This window comes from Manacus vitellinus, unplaced genomic scaffold (genome assembly GCF_001715985.3).
Source record: "Manacus vitellinus isolate BGI_N305 unplaced genomic scaffold, ASM171598v3 scaffold_55_pilon, whole genome shotgun sequence".
NCBI lineage: Eukaryota > Metazoa > Chordata > Aves > Passeriformes > Pipridae > Manacus > Manacus vitellinus.
In genome coordinates, this window is record NW_021940651.1 from 1,755,885 (window position 1) to 1,771,166 (window position 15,282).

Here is a 15,282-nt window from a genome sequence, read left to right on the forward strand (position 1 = left end):
ACGAGCGGGCCGGCCCCAGTGCCGGGGCACGGAGGGGCCGTAGTGTCTGTAAAGAAGTGGGGTGGGGTTGTGGCATTCCGTGAGTGCCGTCCCGGTGCCACCCCCGGGCAGCATCCCGGCCGCCCTTGCTGCCTGGTCGCGAGCCATCCCGCAGCCTGGCCATTCAGGCAGCGCCTTATCCTCCCCGGCTCGCCTTTCTGTGAAACCACAAACGTGCGGTCCGCCCTGTTACAGCGAGTTCACCCCGTCGGCACCCATTTGTCGAGGGGTGAGAACCTTGGGGGGGGGGGAATCGGCTGCTGGTAAAATTAACTGAGGTAGGTTTTGGTACCAAATGGCCACCGTTTGATGTGTGACGGCACCGAGTGCTTCCTCGGTCCATTAAAAATACATCAGGTGAATAAACCACAGCTTGTTGCTCTTCCAATTCTTTTCTAGTTTTCATTTGCCACTCACAGCTCAATTTCACATGTATTTAGTAATTACATCGTGGTTTGGCTTTGCCTTTTTGCACTGATGACTTAGGGCATTGGATTTGGTTTCTGTGGATTTGGTAACTCTCGAGTTATTTCGTAATTCAAACCCAGTGAACAATCTCTCCTTTTGACGTGGTTTTCCCTCTATTGGCTGTGATAATCCTGTTTATCCCATCTGTCTTAGTGTCATTTCAGTATCTAAATGTCTGAATGTGCTTTTTGTCACCATAACCTTTATTTTGCTGAAGAGCAATAGTTGAACTGGTTAAAGGTTAATTTGACCCAAAGGGAAGCTAAGGTGCAGGAGCCTCTGGAGTTTGATTCCCCTCCCCAGGTTCAGTGCAACAGGATTCAATATCGATGTGGACTCATCCTGTGTGACAGAAGTCGTGCTCTTAAACAGGGTTGCTGTGGCACACATGGGAGTTGCCTGTGCCATGCTCAGGTGCTGTGCTGAGGAGCACCCCACTAGTTCTGTTGTGCTCAGGGTGACTGCTGTAATCGTGGCATTTTGGGGCTGTTTCCTCATCCCCTGACATCTGTGGTGACTCTTTGTTTACATCTATTTTGCTTTTTAGCTGGGAATTCTTTGCATTTAAACTAATAGTGCTGATTTTTTTGATCTATTATTGCTACTATTGTTTATTATTCCACCTTCTATTCTGCTCATTAATCCTAGAGTGAGAGATAAGGTGACAGGATACTTCTACCCTGATGGTTATCCAACACCATTTGCTGCTTAACTTCAGAATAACAAGTGAATGATGCTTCTTAATACTCAGGCAGATAGTATTTCACAGTAATCAACTTTTAAGTAATTTTTAAGACATTAAGTAAATAATCAGTTGATTTTTAGTTTGCTGTCATCCAAATCTACTGGCATCCACCACAATCCATCTCTGAGCTCCTGCAGTCTTCTGATTAGAACACAGACCGACATTGCTACTGGAACAGCACTGAATTGGTGTCTCTAAGTCATTGCTTTTTTTCCCTTTTTTATAAAAGCATCAGAGGGAAGTGAGAAGGAAGAGCAGTGAATTGGTGTTAACACACAGCAGCCTCCTGATTTTATTTGGATACAACTTCTTATCCCATCCCATCTCAAAGTCAAGTGTTCCTTATTTCAGAGCCTTAATATGTGACATTTTAAGCAATGTGCTTGTCTGATCTCTTCCTGACCATGCACAAGTGCACAGACTGTGTGGTATGTCCTGAATAACAGCATGGAAGCTAGAACTTACACTTGTGTATCTTGAGTAAGAGTCTGAAGGCTAGAAATCAAGTCCAGTGTAGTGTGAGTGAGAGCCTGGAGGAAACAGTTTGTGACTCAGAATTTCTTTATGCTTGCTTTTTCACAATGTGAGAGGCTTAAAGCTAAATTAATTCTCTATAAGAAGGAGAAATACTCAAAATACACCCTCCGGATGATGATTTTTTTCCCAGAAGTAGCTAAATTTCATCTAGTAGTACAGTGGAATGTTTTACTTCAAAACTGGGCAGATAGGCAGCACAAGCAAGAGTGTTACCACACTCTTAACTTTTTATAGCTATCTTGGTATGGAGCTCCATATTTCCCAACAAACCACTGAACTTTGAACATCAGCTTTTTATTTTTTACCTTTTAGCCTCCTTTTCCCACTCTCCCATCAGAAATTGATATATTAATATCAAAACACAGAGCTTTAAATATTGTGAGTGGCTTAGTGTTTAACCTCAGTCCCATTTCATTTGCATTTTCCATCATGGAGGTACTAAAACTTGTCTCTGAATTCCCTGGGACCTGCAGAAGGTGAATTAGGAACTTCAGGGAAATGAGCTGCCAGACTATGGCTAGCTAATTATGTTGCCTTCACTGAGTTTATTATGACTTGTTGATTAATTAAAAGCTAAAGTTAGCATAGGTGAAGAGGAAACACCATGTTGATCCTCAGCAGGATTAGAAATGGGTTTGGATTTTGAGGAGAGGGGAGGTTTTTGATATTTTCTGCCAAAATTCATGAGCAAAATAATGTCACATGCCCAACAATCTCTGGAGCCATCCCTGTTGCTGCACATCGGTGATCTTGGTGGTGCTATTGGTAGAGTGAGTAATTGCTATGGAGACTGAGCCGTTGTTCATCTCTTGAGATGATCCTCCTGGCCCTGGCCTGTCAGAGAAGCCAAACAGGGAAGAATTTTGATGGTTTTGGCCGCTCTGTACTTGACTGGTAAAAACTGGAGGTCTGTGTTGTCCGGAGTTGTCAGACCAGTGCTGCTCACCTGTCCCAGCATGAGCAGCCCTCAAACATGGCTCCTCCCCGGTTCCTCTTTGCTTTTGCAGAAAGTTAATTTCCCTGAGTAATCAGGGAATTAACACTTCCACTCTGATACAGAGCCCAAGGACCATTTTCCTCAGTTTTCTGCAGCTGAGATGGCATCTTTACCCATTTGATAACTAACCAAAGCAAATTTTCCCTTCACCTGTTTGTGGCCCAAAGTGACTGAGTCGCATGCAAAAGCCCCTTTTTGGAGACACTCCTGCAGTGTCAAGGTAAATGCCCTGGTTCACTAAGCATCTGCAGGCTGTCTGCATTGTATCATTTATTATTATTACTATTATTATTATTATTATTATTATTATATATTATTATTATTATTATTGAAGGATATTTTATTGCATTTTCTTGATATCATCTGCCAGACACAGGTTAGGTCTGATTGGGCTCAGAATCAACTTGACTCTAATTTACTCCATATTCCCCATTCCTACAAGGAAGATGTAACATTTTTATGGGTTTAGCTTTTTAGGCTTTTTATGGGAAGAGAGAACCATGATGCAGGCAGTAGCTGATGACACCCAGCTTGTCATGGATTTACATATCTATCCAGTTTTATGTTTTTAGCAAAGAAGCAGAGATCACAACTCAGTATTTGTTGGGTTTTGGATGTAGCATGGAGTTGGGATGCAGTTTGAGTCTCTGTTACAGTATGGATTTATCTTCAGTATTGCTGTTTCATAGCTGAAATATTCCAAAATCCTCAAAGCCACAACGTTCCTGCAGGTGTGTCTGTGTGAGGAGAACCCTTGTAGGGGCCTTTTTTCCTCCCTGTCCAGCTGCAGCTGGACAAATTCTTGCAAAACTGGGTTACCTGTTTCCCACAGAGGTTTTTGGCATGAAAGATCTGTTTACTGTTCCCTGTGCAGGATAAAAACCCCAAGTTTAGTCACAGTATGTTGCTGGCTGCAGATAAATACAAAATTATGTGGGACACTTTGTTGGGCTGGCTTTTTCCTGCTGTGAACTCCTTAATGTCTTTCCTTTGAGCTCTTATTCCCCTTTTTCCCCTGCCCCAGCCCTTGCTCCTCACCTTCTCCAGCAGCAAATTGACCCAATTTTTGTTGTTTGCATTGCAAGCTGCAAACCAGGACTCCCGTGGCTGACAGGAAGCCAGCAAAAGATTAAAAAATACTTGAGTTCACATTTAGAGCATGTTTGAAAGTTGTTTTTGTTACCATAAAGAGTCAAAACATTTGGTGTGGTTTTGTCAGTAACATCATGGATCTGCATGGAATGATGCATCCACCTGCATTGAGCTTTTTATTGCTCATTTCGTGCAACAATTTCTTGGCTTTTTCTGAAATGAATGCTGTGAAATTGTTGAAAAACTTGAAAAAAACTATCAATATTATTTTTCTTTATAATTTTACATTAAAAGTGGCAGCCACTAACAGCTTTCTCGAGGGAGATTCTACAGGTTCAGACCCATTTCCTGTGTGTAATTGAGTATATATTAGAAGTAAGCTACTAAGCTCAGGCATAGCACATGTGTAGCCCATAAAAATTGACAGAAGTTTTGTTAGTTCAAAGTTAAGCTGCTCAAGGTTAATAAGTCCATCTCCAGGGGTGGAAAATATTTCCATAACTCTGATTATGTTCCTTTACTGCAGAAAGGCAAAAGTAACAACTGCCAAGACCTTTGTAACTAGACCTTTATCCATTAAAAGCTCTATATAATCACTTTGCAAAGTTTTCTGGACTAATTCAATAGGAAGTGTTTGTTTTCTTCAAAACTAAAGCTGCTTCGTCTAGGTATGAGACTATTAAAAAAAAGCATTAGAAAATAATGCTTACAATTGTAGCTTTTGGGATTAAACAGAGGCAGATCTGGACATTTGGCCACGCATTCATTGAAAGAGGATTTAAATTTCCATCATAAATTATTATCATACACACAATAATTTTCACAGTGTATTTTTACTAGAAAGCAGTATGGAGAGAAGCAGCAGCTCCTTCCCTTGTTTCTTTGCAAGAGTAGTTCATACAGTCCTGCTCCATTGTTGACTGATGCATGTTTTAAGGAGAGAGAGAGAAGAGTTTTGTAAGCAAAGCTCATACTTTTTCAGAAGAACTGACTTGTAGCTCTCAACTTCTGATCAAAAGAATATTAATTTGAAGGTGTAGGATTATATCAAGAAGCTTGTTTCAGTTTCATTAATGACAACTTTCTTGCAACAGTTGTGTTTATTTGCCTTTTTCTATTAATAGGCTTCTATGTTGTTCAGGTAGCAATCTCCAAGCACATAGCTACTGTGCTGCTTCTTCCACAGTAAAAATCTGACTGTCATCTTTTTTTCCCGCTACTTCTTTCAACTGCTCTTTGTGTGGCCAAAACATAATATGACGAGTTATGAAGAAATCAGAAGTAGCAAAGGTCTGTCCTTCAATTTCAAATTCTGTGGTCACAAATTGGTAGACCAAATCAGGAAAATAACTGCTGCAGTATATAGAGATTTCTTACCTGTTCTTCAATTTCATAAAGTTTATCAAAGTAGAATCATTATACGCTATGTACTAAGTATTTAACTGAAGTTGGTCTATGCACAGTTACTGAATAGGGGAGCCTAGCAATTGCAACAGCAGAAAGCTCTTCTGGCAATTCTCACCCTGCCACAGAGAAAGATTTAGAAGCAACTGTTGCTGAATAATGTATGTCTCAATTAAGGAAATGAAAATATGCTAATAAATAAAAAAAACTATTTGGTGAATAAAATGTGGATCAAATTAAGTATGGTGAATAAATACAAATTTAGCAGTTTTTTTCTTTTTATTCAAACAAAAAGTCAGCCTTTAGCTTCTTTATGATACCCACTATTGTGTTTTGTATTTAGAACACTTGCTTGAATATGGTGAGAATGGTGTTGGTTTTATCCTGATTTTTTTCAATGTATTTTTTCTACATGCATCTCTTCTGAGTCTTTTGCAAATAAACCTCAAGGGAGTTCAAGTGTTCATCTTCAGACACGTAAAGGGACACCATGAGCAGATGTTGTAGCAGGGTATTGAATACACCTTTGTTCAGAACACAGACATCTCCACTCCATTGACATCTGTGTGGTTTTGGTGTTGTGGCAACTCCTGTCCTGCTGGGCGGACTTAACTGGAGCCTAGAAGACTGTCTCTACCCCAAGGTGGTATGTTGTTAAGGCTTTAGACAGTTTTCTGAATAGACAGGACAAATGGACTTGAATCCACTCAGTTCTGAACCCAGTGAAGCTGATAGTAGTCACATACAGGAAGACAGGAGACACAGGGCAGGATTCAGTCAGTATCTGTCTGCATTTGCAAAGTAGAAGGTAACTTTATATGTTTAGGTCATTGTAGCATTAGTCCTTTTTCTCTAATAGCAGAATTCCAAGTCCCACAGTTCTACACATTGGAAAAAGGAAGAAAGAGTAGGCCCAAACCATAATCAGAACTGCTGGGGCAAAAGAGACACAGGAACTCTTCTGAGAGATGGCACAAATCCTTGTTGCTGGAAGTCAGGCCAACACCAAAATGCTAGTTTGACCTGCATTTAAAACCAACAGTAACAACCATAATTAAGAAAGAAACCAAAGAGACAAAGATGGGATATCTAAGAGCTAAAGCACTAGAGTTGGCTCTAGAGTTGGCAACTGTGTGACTTAAAGAATATCTGATTCCATTCCAAAAGTGTACAAATCCCTCCTTGCCCAAAATGTGGCATTTATCTTGAGAATTTCTAAGGGAAATAGAGTTTGGTGTCAACAAAATAGGTTTGGCCTTTTGGATTCAACAGTGTTCAAAGTACTGATACTTAGGTTATGCATTCTATATACTATATTTCTTACAATAAAATTTTAACATGCAAATGTAGACAATAAGACTATTGCTTCAATTCCAGCAAAATGCATTTTAGAAGATCACAAAACTTTAAACATGTGTGTGTTTCTGCAGAACAGCTGGTTTCCCAGGAAGAGGATCCGAAACCTTTCTGCACGTGTATTCATGTGCTCCAGCTCTTTGTTAGTCATTCACTGCTGCGCTGCATGAAGTGCTGCATGGACACCACTTCTGTAATGCAATGCACTCCATACTGCAGGCTCAAAGGGAATATTTGAAATAGATATAGGGGTGATCCTCTAACTTGGCACTAAAACAAAAGCTATGGTCTCTACATACTTCTCCTGGCCCAGGACCCTGCATATAGATGGGAGACTGAAAATGGAAGATGGGCAAGAGTTTGTGGGGTGCAGAAAAAGGAGGAAATAAAATAAAAGAGTGGACCATGACTGGCTTTAAGCAAGGAGAAAGCAGAGAGAGCTGCATAGACAGCAGACGTTGTAAGGTATCTAAATATTCTGAAATAAGAGCTGTCTGTTTTGTGTGTACTGAAAAAGGCAGGGATTGGCTGTTGTAACACAGTATGTTTCAAAACGGCCAACCTTCACCTCCAGGTACAACCTGTTAGGATGGAGGTGGAGGAATCACTACACATTTGCAGCTACAGTACAGAGTGTCCTCTCCCAGCAAGAGGAAGTGCCACTACTCATCCCAAAGGAGTAGATAATTTGCATAGCAAAATTCAAATTACTTAGGTCTGGCTGAGAAGTCATGGGTCAACTCTAGGATGAAAAGAATGGCAAGGTCAGAAAGAGGAAAAGGTAGAGTAGAGGCAAGAACAAAGGAGCATGTGGAATTCTGTCCAAATATATGCAAGGCCATGTGGAAACCAACTCTGGCATTCTCTGAATCACAGATGCTTGACAACTTAGATTACTGTTTATTTTTTTTTTTTAGTGATCTGTAAACATAAACAGGTCATGTCCATTCACTTTCAATTTTACCATCATATGTTTAATCAATAAAACATGTTAGAAGGATGAACATAAGAAAACAACAAAAAAATCATTTAAATGCACTCTGGAACCTGCAAGCTTTGCTTGGTACTCAGCCCATTAATTTTTTGTTTTGTTTTGTTTTGGGTTTCTTTTTTTGTAAATTAGGTTAGCAGTTGCTTGCATATTCTTATTGTGGAGAAACAGAGAGCTTGACAAACCAGCACTGCCTAAATGAAGAAATTTCCTTACCCTCAGACGATGAAGTCCAGTATTATTTCAAATAAATTGTCCTTGTTATCTTAATAATGATCTTTAATACTGCAGTGACACCTCAACTGCTGCTGCAACATTCACTTTCAGTGCTGTTTGATCAAGTTTTCATGAACTGGTAAATTGCATTTAATGGCAGAGTAGTGGGTATTAACCTGAGCTTCTTTTTTTTTTTTTTTTGATTACCTAGAAGCTAACCAGGTCTCTAGTTTTACAGGTGAGAAGCTAAGTAGACTATGACAGTACTTTACCATTCATCCCCCATTATAGTACTCTCCAGATGTGTGTTTTGTGGCCCTACTTCTGTATCCTGACATCCTGTTAACCCCTTCACCTGTGCTCCAACACAGCATATGTGAAGTCTGGGATTCTGTTTACTCTGTCACTCTAATACTTTTCTCACACTGGAGCTTGACAAATAAATGTGATTCTTCCTGACACTGGTTGCAAGTCTGTAGCAGAACACATACTCCTGACAGAAGAAGGCAGTGTTGTACACAAATGAACTTCTAGTTACTGAGCAACCAGCCTTGTCCCTTTTCCACATTTTTTAAACTGACATTAGATTCTTTTTTTTTACGTATGTTTTCAACACTTTTCTTTTTTCAGCATTACCGCTGTCCTAGACTTTCTTTAAAGCACCTGAAAGCAGCAGGGTACATTCTTACCAGCCAAGAAGCTGATTCCATGAAGGGAGTGGCTTGAGGCACTTACCAGCTGACGTGACAAGCATGGCTGTGCAGCACTGTCCTGGTCTACCATTCTAAAATACACATTGCAAGAGCACCAGGAGACTCCTCCGAGGCTGCTTTATATTTCTGGGGTAGGTGGGGTGGGATCCTCTCCTGTCAGCCAACCACTTGGTTTGCCACCTCCTTGGTATGGAATTTTACTCCTCACCAGCACAATATATTAGACAAATTGTGTTTATTGTTCCTGCCTCTGCACAAGAAAGAGAGGCACAGGGACGTGGAGGCTGTTGCATGTCCCCCACTATTGGGAGTGTACTGGATAAAACACAGATTGGTGAATTCAGAAGGCCTAGGGCAAAAAAAAATTAATTTCAGGAGCCACAGATAAGAATATGTGCACAACCTTTGGGACATCCTGCTGGACTTGAGAAAGGACTTTCCTGTCTTTTTTGCAGGGCTGCAAGCATCATTGCCAAATCCAGAGGAACCTGCATAAGAAATCAGCCAAGCTTAAATACTTATTGCTATACTGAGAAACAAAGTTCTTTTGTATAAAATAATAAGCTATTAAGTGTCCTCCCCTCTTGTGAGCATGTAGTGCTTTGCAAGGTGCATGCAATATCATAAGTTACAATACCTCAGGTGATCAGAGGCTATTCAAACAATAATAAATTCAGCTGAAAAATTAAAGAAAATACATGACTGATGATTGAAGGTGCAGTTCTAGGAAAAATTAAATTAATTTCTGATTTGACAGAGCATTATCATCACCACTATGTTACAACTTTAACTCATTTTGTTAAAAGATGTAGTGAACTTTTCTAAAGTCTCTTTGAAGGACTTGATCAAGTAAGCTCCCAGTTCGTTGTTTGTCTCCTGAACAGCTGCATCATAACTCCCAAAGAGTGGTGTTGAAGCCTTCACATCCTCCCTATTTGCTTGGAGTAAAATGAGGTTAAGATCCTCTGCTACACTTTCATATTTTTGGTGATCAAATCTGCAAATACTGGCATCATCAATGGGGTAGGTGATGCCAATAGGGTAGCAGTCCCTTGGAACTGGGAACTCCACATTTTTCAGCATTGGCAATTCACAGAGAAATGTGAAAAGGTGTTTAAGTGCTTGGGATGACAGTGGGTTTCCCACAAACTTAAACTCATGTAATTTCTGGCAAGGGCTTAAACCTAAAATCAACATGTTGACATGAGTATCTTGGATGTTACAGTCCTCCAGGGTAAGACTCCTGAGCACTGAAGAGGAATGGCTGAGCAGCTTAAAGAATGTTGATGGGTAAAGTTCAGGTATATCATGACCACTCAGGTCCAGGGCTTCTAAGTGATTAGCATGGAAGCTGTTGGCTAAATAGGCCATATCAGCATGGTTCAGTGAGCAGTTAGAAACATCCAGCATCTTCAGTGGAGTTTTTAGTGGGCTGCAGAATTAAAGGGAAAACAGTTTTATTGCATAAAACATTGAAAAGCTACATTTACAAAATTACATACAACTATGCATATTATGAGTGTAGCCATCTACCACATTCATTATTTTTTCTTACCTCTCTTGAGAAACAGAAGCATGTGCCAAAAATAACAAGTATATTTTTCTTCTGGAATCAGTTCCATGAATTAGCTTCTTCTTTATGTGACTGTTGTGCTATTTTAATGGGGATTAAACTTTCTATGTATCTATTTTGTAACCAGTTTTATGTTGTCAGGTGTCTATGACTTGCTGAATTAATAGCAGATCACTACTACCATAAAGAGATTGGTGGCTGCTTCTTGTAGAAAACTGTCATAATTCCAGAGATTTAGATAATTTCCATGAAGGAAGGATTAATTCCAAGATGAAAGCCAATCAGTATTGTAACAAAACATCTGCTTTTGTTTCTGGGGGGGGCAGGGTTTGCTGTTTTTAAGTGCCTGAAAGGTTTACACTTTGTAGCATTCTGCAGTTGCAAAGAGATATTCTCATAAAGAAGGTTGGAAGAAGTATAAGTGAGATTATTCTCAGATATTTTAGTTGAATATAAAATAGTTCTGATAAATGAAAATCAAGAGATCCCTTTCATACATGCTAAATCTTAGTGAGACTTCTGTTACAGAGCTCAGCTGGATCAAAGTTAGAAACTTGCAATTTATTTCTATTGATATAAGCGGTATGCCACTCATAAATTTTAAATAAAATTACTCCTTGTATGGGAGAAATTTTAGACTAAGGTGATTTGTCTGGATGAAACTTTTGTCTACCTTTTTTTTTTAGATGCTCTGAAAAGCATGCAGTTAACTGTATTTTCTGTTCCAATATGAACACTGCTCACTGGCAGTTTGTTATCTTTTTGAGAATTGCCAGTTTTTCACAGGAATTCATAATGAATATTTTTGTATCAGCTTAATTTGCAGTACAGAAAAGCATCAGATCTCTCTTGCCTTGACATCAAGAGACACGACAAACAACTGAAATCAAAGTCTCAAATCAAAGTCTACTATTCCCCTGCCCACCTAAAAATACAATATCTGTGGAATCCTAGTATATTTACTGCGTCTTTTTTAGAGGACAAAAATTCACTAGAGACTCTAAAAAATATTTGGTATATGACTCAGGTCTTGCACCAAAGCCAATGCAAGCTGCTTAATACATAAGCTAATATAAAAATTGTCTGAGTACCACTCTTTTATGTGGTAGCCAAAAGCATATTCTCCCCAGATAGGTTCTGGAAGACTAATAAAAACAGTCTGTTCTTCGAAGTGCATTAGGTATATATTGGCTGCCAATTCTCCTCAACAAATAACCTTTCCTGCTTCCTGCTGCCCCTTCCCACACACCCTCCAAGATACACTCACTTCCCTTATTCTCAGAGATTCTCAGCTTGCTGGTGGCACAAAGTGCTGTTCTTTACAGTCTGACTGAAAGCAGGAGGACCAAATTACCTGAGCAGTTTCTGTATTCTTCCTGTGAGTATAGAAAATGACATACACAGCTCAGTGAGGTGTGTCATTTCACCCATCTTTTCTCCAATATTAGTAAGCATCTGTTCATCTGTAGCTGTGAACCTCTGCACATTAAATGTTCGTGCTGGCAAGGTCAAGGACATCAATAGAGGGAAGTGGATACTGTTGAAGAGTATTTCCAAGTGTTCCATTTCCAAGCGAACATTGTGAACTATTTCCAGTTTGCGCAACAAAGAGGGATCCGTGAGTTTTATGATGTAGAAGAATTTCTGCAAGGTCAGGTTGTCAGATCTGAATGCTACACAGCAGATCTTCAGTGGACAACAGCATTTCTTCAACAGGGCCTCCACGACCAGCTCATAGTTCCTCTCTGTAACAAACAAGTCAATTAGCACATCAATACTGATTTCAAATGTACCTGGATTGCACTGTGCTTGTTGCAGGTAAACCACCAATTCCAAACAAAGCTTGGAGAGCAGCTGCGTCCTGGCCCACCTGCCCATTGTCTTCTTGCACTCACAAAACTGAACTTCAACATCTTTTATACCTGTCAGGTCAACCACTTTCAACCTTTTCCTGTAGGGAGAAAAATTATTCAGCACATAGTCTCTCAGCCCTGTTAGACAGCTTTCCAAGCACACTGAGCATGTTCTATGGCTCAAGTCTTCCTGGTAGTCCACAGTAGCTCCCAAAAGTTTTCCCATGTTAAAGTCAACAAGTGGCCAGTTCTCTACCAAGTCATGAATCACTTCCCCTTGCTCCAGTAAGTAGCTGGCTTTAAAAAGAAGAGGAAAAAGATTATGGGCAACAGCGCTGAGACTCTTCCTGGCAAACTCTTCATTTGACACGAATGCTTCGGCACTAAGGAATCGGAGAGACTTCATTGTTGCTCTGGACTCCTTACTGTCATGGAGAATGACTTCTATATTTAACTAAAGATTCTAGTTGCTTATCACCTTCTATTTTTGTCTGCAGCTGTTGTTTGCTGCTAGCAGAAGCCTTGCTGGAAAGGCAGAGTGGACAGTCACATGCTGTTCCTCTTTCTATTTTGGAGCTGTATCGTGACACTGCAGTACCTAATTGTGAGATCATTAGTCAGAGAGCTCTTAAACCCCCATGTTTATAACAAAGCTAACTCAACTAAATAGAGACCACTATCCAGCAGGAAGAGTAAAATCAAGGCAGCACACATACATGAGAGAAAAGCACTCAGACTTCCACTTAAAAATATAACATGATCTGTATTCCACTTTCTTACACAAAAGATGCTGTGCTGGGGATTCACGTGCTGATTTCAATGGGGAAGATTTCCCAGAGTTAGCACAGAGCTTCTCCATAAGGAAGGATTGAGGCACTACAGCCACTGAGCTACAACGATGTCCCTCCATTTTGCCCTTTGCCAGGAGAAAAACTTCTGTCACCCAGCTATCGCAAAAGCAGAGAGCATGTTTCTTTCTTTAAACTTGGCATTTCCTTCCAGGGGAAGCAACGAGGGATACCTCCCTTACAGTATCTTCTCATGTCTTTTGCTGGGCAAACAGAGGGATGGAGACCTTTTTTCAAGCTGTGCCGACCCTGATTTTCCAGATAATTCCACACCTGTTTTGCTGTGGAAAATTCATGCCACACTTAAGATTCGGGTTTTTTTCTTTTTAAGTAAACTTATTATGGAATATTTTATCAAAAGGAAAAGAAAAACATAAATATGCTTTAAATTACCAGGGAAGGGACATCTTTATTAGACTGTGTCATGCTGAAGAAGCTTTTTATTTTTGCAGACTTTTGGTTTGTGTCATTTTAATTTTGCCTTCAAATAGATGAGTTGCAAAAAACAAGTAAGATGAAATAGATAGAACTTGTCAAGGTATTAAGTATTTTCCTCTGTTTTTCAACTCCAGTTCATATATATCAAATGATGATGATATGATGTAGGTATTACAATATTTTGTGCAATTTTGTAAATCCCAAAAATGACAACAATATAACTGATCCCTATATGACAAGAAAAATGTACAAATAGCTTGAAACTTTTGTAAGAATAGTTTTATGGCCTTTAAAAATGTAATGGGCTAGTCACTAAGGCATATACACAACTTTTTATATGCTTATCTAGTACATTTGGACCTCATTATCTGCTTGCCTACTATATTTGTACTGGTGGTCCAAAAGATCCAAGACAAACTACTCCACTATTGTTGTATTTTATTTGAATACAGGAATAGGAATTCTGCCTGGTTGTGTAGAGATAGGGTCAAAAAGGCCCAGACATGGCTGGAACTGAAGTTGGCAAGGGAGGGAATAAGAAGGGCTTCTAAATTTATGTCAGCCAGAAAAGGGAGATCAAAGAAAGTATACTTCTCTGACAACCCAACTGGCAAACTGGTAATAACAAACTAGGAGAAGGCTTTTTAGTAGGATGTGTAGCAATAGGACAAGATGTAACATTTGTGAACTAAAAGAGGGTAAGATTTAGTCTAGATGTAAGGAAGACATTTTTTGCAATGAGGATGGTGAAACACTAGAACAGGTTGCCCAGAGAGGTGGTAGGTGATCCATCCCTGGAAACATTCAAGGTCAGGTTGGACAGGGCTCTGAACAACCTGGTCTAGTTGAAGATGTCCCCGTTAATTGCAGGGAGTTTGGACACTAGATGGGACTAGATAGGACTTAAAGGTTGCTTCCAAATCAAACTATTCTGTGATTCTATGAAACACTACTTAAAATTGTTTCATTTCAAATATTATTTGGTTTGGGGCAAAAATTTATATTTTGGGTGAGGATATTTTCCAGTTTAAGTTTTTTAAGGCTTTACAAGCACTTTAAGCATGTGATCAATAAATTTTTTTGTCTGTGAAAGAAAACTCCATATATTTCGTTTCTCAGCAAGCTACTATCTTTGCACAAAACCAGGTTGTGTTTGTAGACCACCCTAAGTGTAATATAACCCATAGTGATACTTGCTGGTCAGCATGATCAGAAAGGTGGATACAGGTCATGACTAATTTCCTAGATACTACAGCAGTGGAACAGCATATTATAACACTATCTATAGGTAGCTTAGAGATAACAGAGGTTCCTAATGAGCATGGGAAGCAGGAGAGTTAACAGAGCAGTGGTGGAGGTTCTATTTGCCCCAGACTAATACCCATGTAGCCAACTCAGCCTTCCATACACTCAGAGAGTCTGGCAGCCTTCCATAACTTGAACAATCTGACCCAGTCCAAAAAGGCATTAAGTCAGTTCATTTGCACATTTTCTGTTTGATTATCAAATTGGTACAAACAACACTGTCTAAAATTCAGTACTTGAAATATCTGTCAGTACATATTTAATACACATGAATCACAAAACACAGGTAAAAATGCATTGCTCTGCTTTCTGTCAGAGAATGGGTTTAATCTGTGATACTACATCATTTCATATACTTACAAGCAGCTCCCAAAGTGAGCTGCTTCATGAAAGTGACAGTGGTCTGAGAAATACTGAACATTCAAGTGAAATAAGAAAACAATTTGCAAGAAGGAGGTACACACAAGCTTTCCACCAGACTACCCTTACAAGAAGTGCTACAGATGTGATTCAAGCTCAAAAAGCTTTCTAATATTGTTAAAGCATGCAAGACAGATTTAGGAAATTCACCCCTATCCCAATATAATTGGCTATTTTAAAATAAATATGGCAACAAGCAGAGTTTTCCTTTTCATTGTTCTAGTACTTAAGAGAAAAATGTTACTAGTTTATATCTGTCAGTCAAACTACTGCTGAGAGATCTAATA

General features: G+C 39.5%; 1 protein-coding gene across 2 annotated transcripts; it reads right to left on the reverse strand.

Moving 5' to 3' along the window:
• Nucleotides 1-6,071: 6,071 nt before the first annotated feature.
• LRRC14B (leucine rich repeat containing 14B) lies at nucleotides 6,072-12,390 on the reverse strand. Of its 2 annotated transcripts, XR_001921825.1 has the most exons (3): nucleotides 11,486-12,390; nucleotides 8,581-9,990; nucleotides 6,072-6,305 (listed from the first exon to the last, which is right to left on the reverse strand). XR_001921825.1 is itself a non-coding variant. In XM_008920695.3 (2 exons), the coding sequence occupies exons 1-2, from the start codon at nucleotides 12,388-12,390 to the stop codon at nucleotides 9,345-9,347; spliced, it is 1,551 nt and encodes a 516-aa protein (XP_008918943.2). In that variant the 3' UTR covers nucleotides 6,072-9,344. The 2 variants fall into 2 exon arrangements, 1 of the variants encoding a protein (XP_008918943.2); XM_008920695.3 differs by having other exon boundaries at nucleotides 6,072-9,990.
• Nucleotides 12,391-15,282: the final 2,892 nt, after the last annotated feature.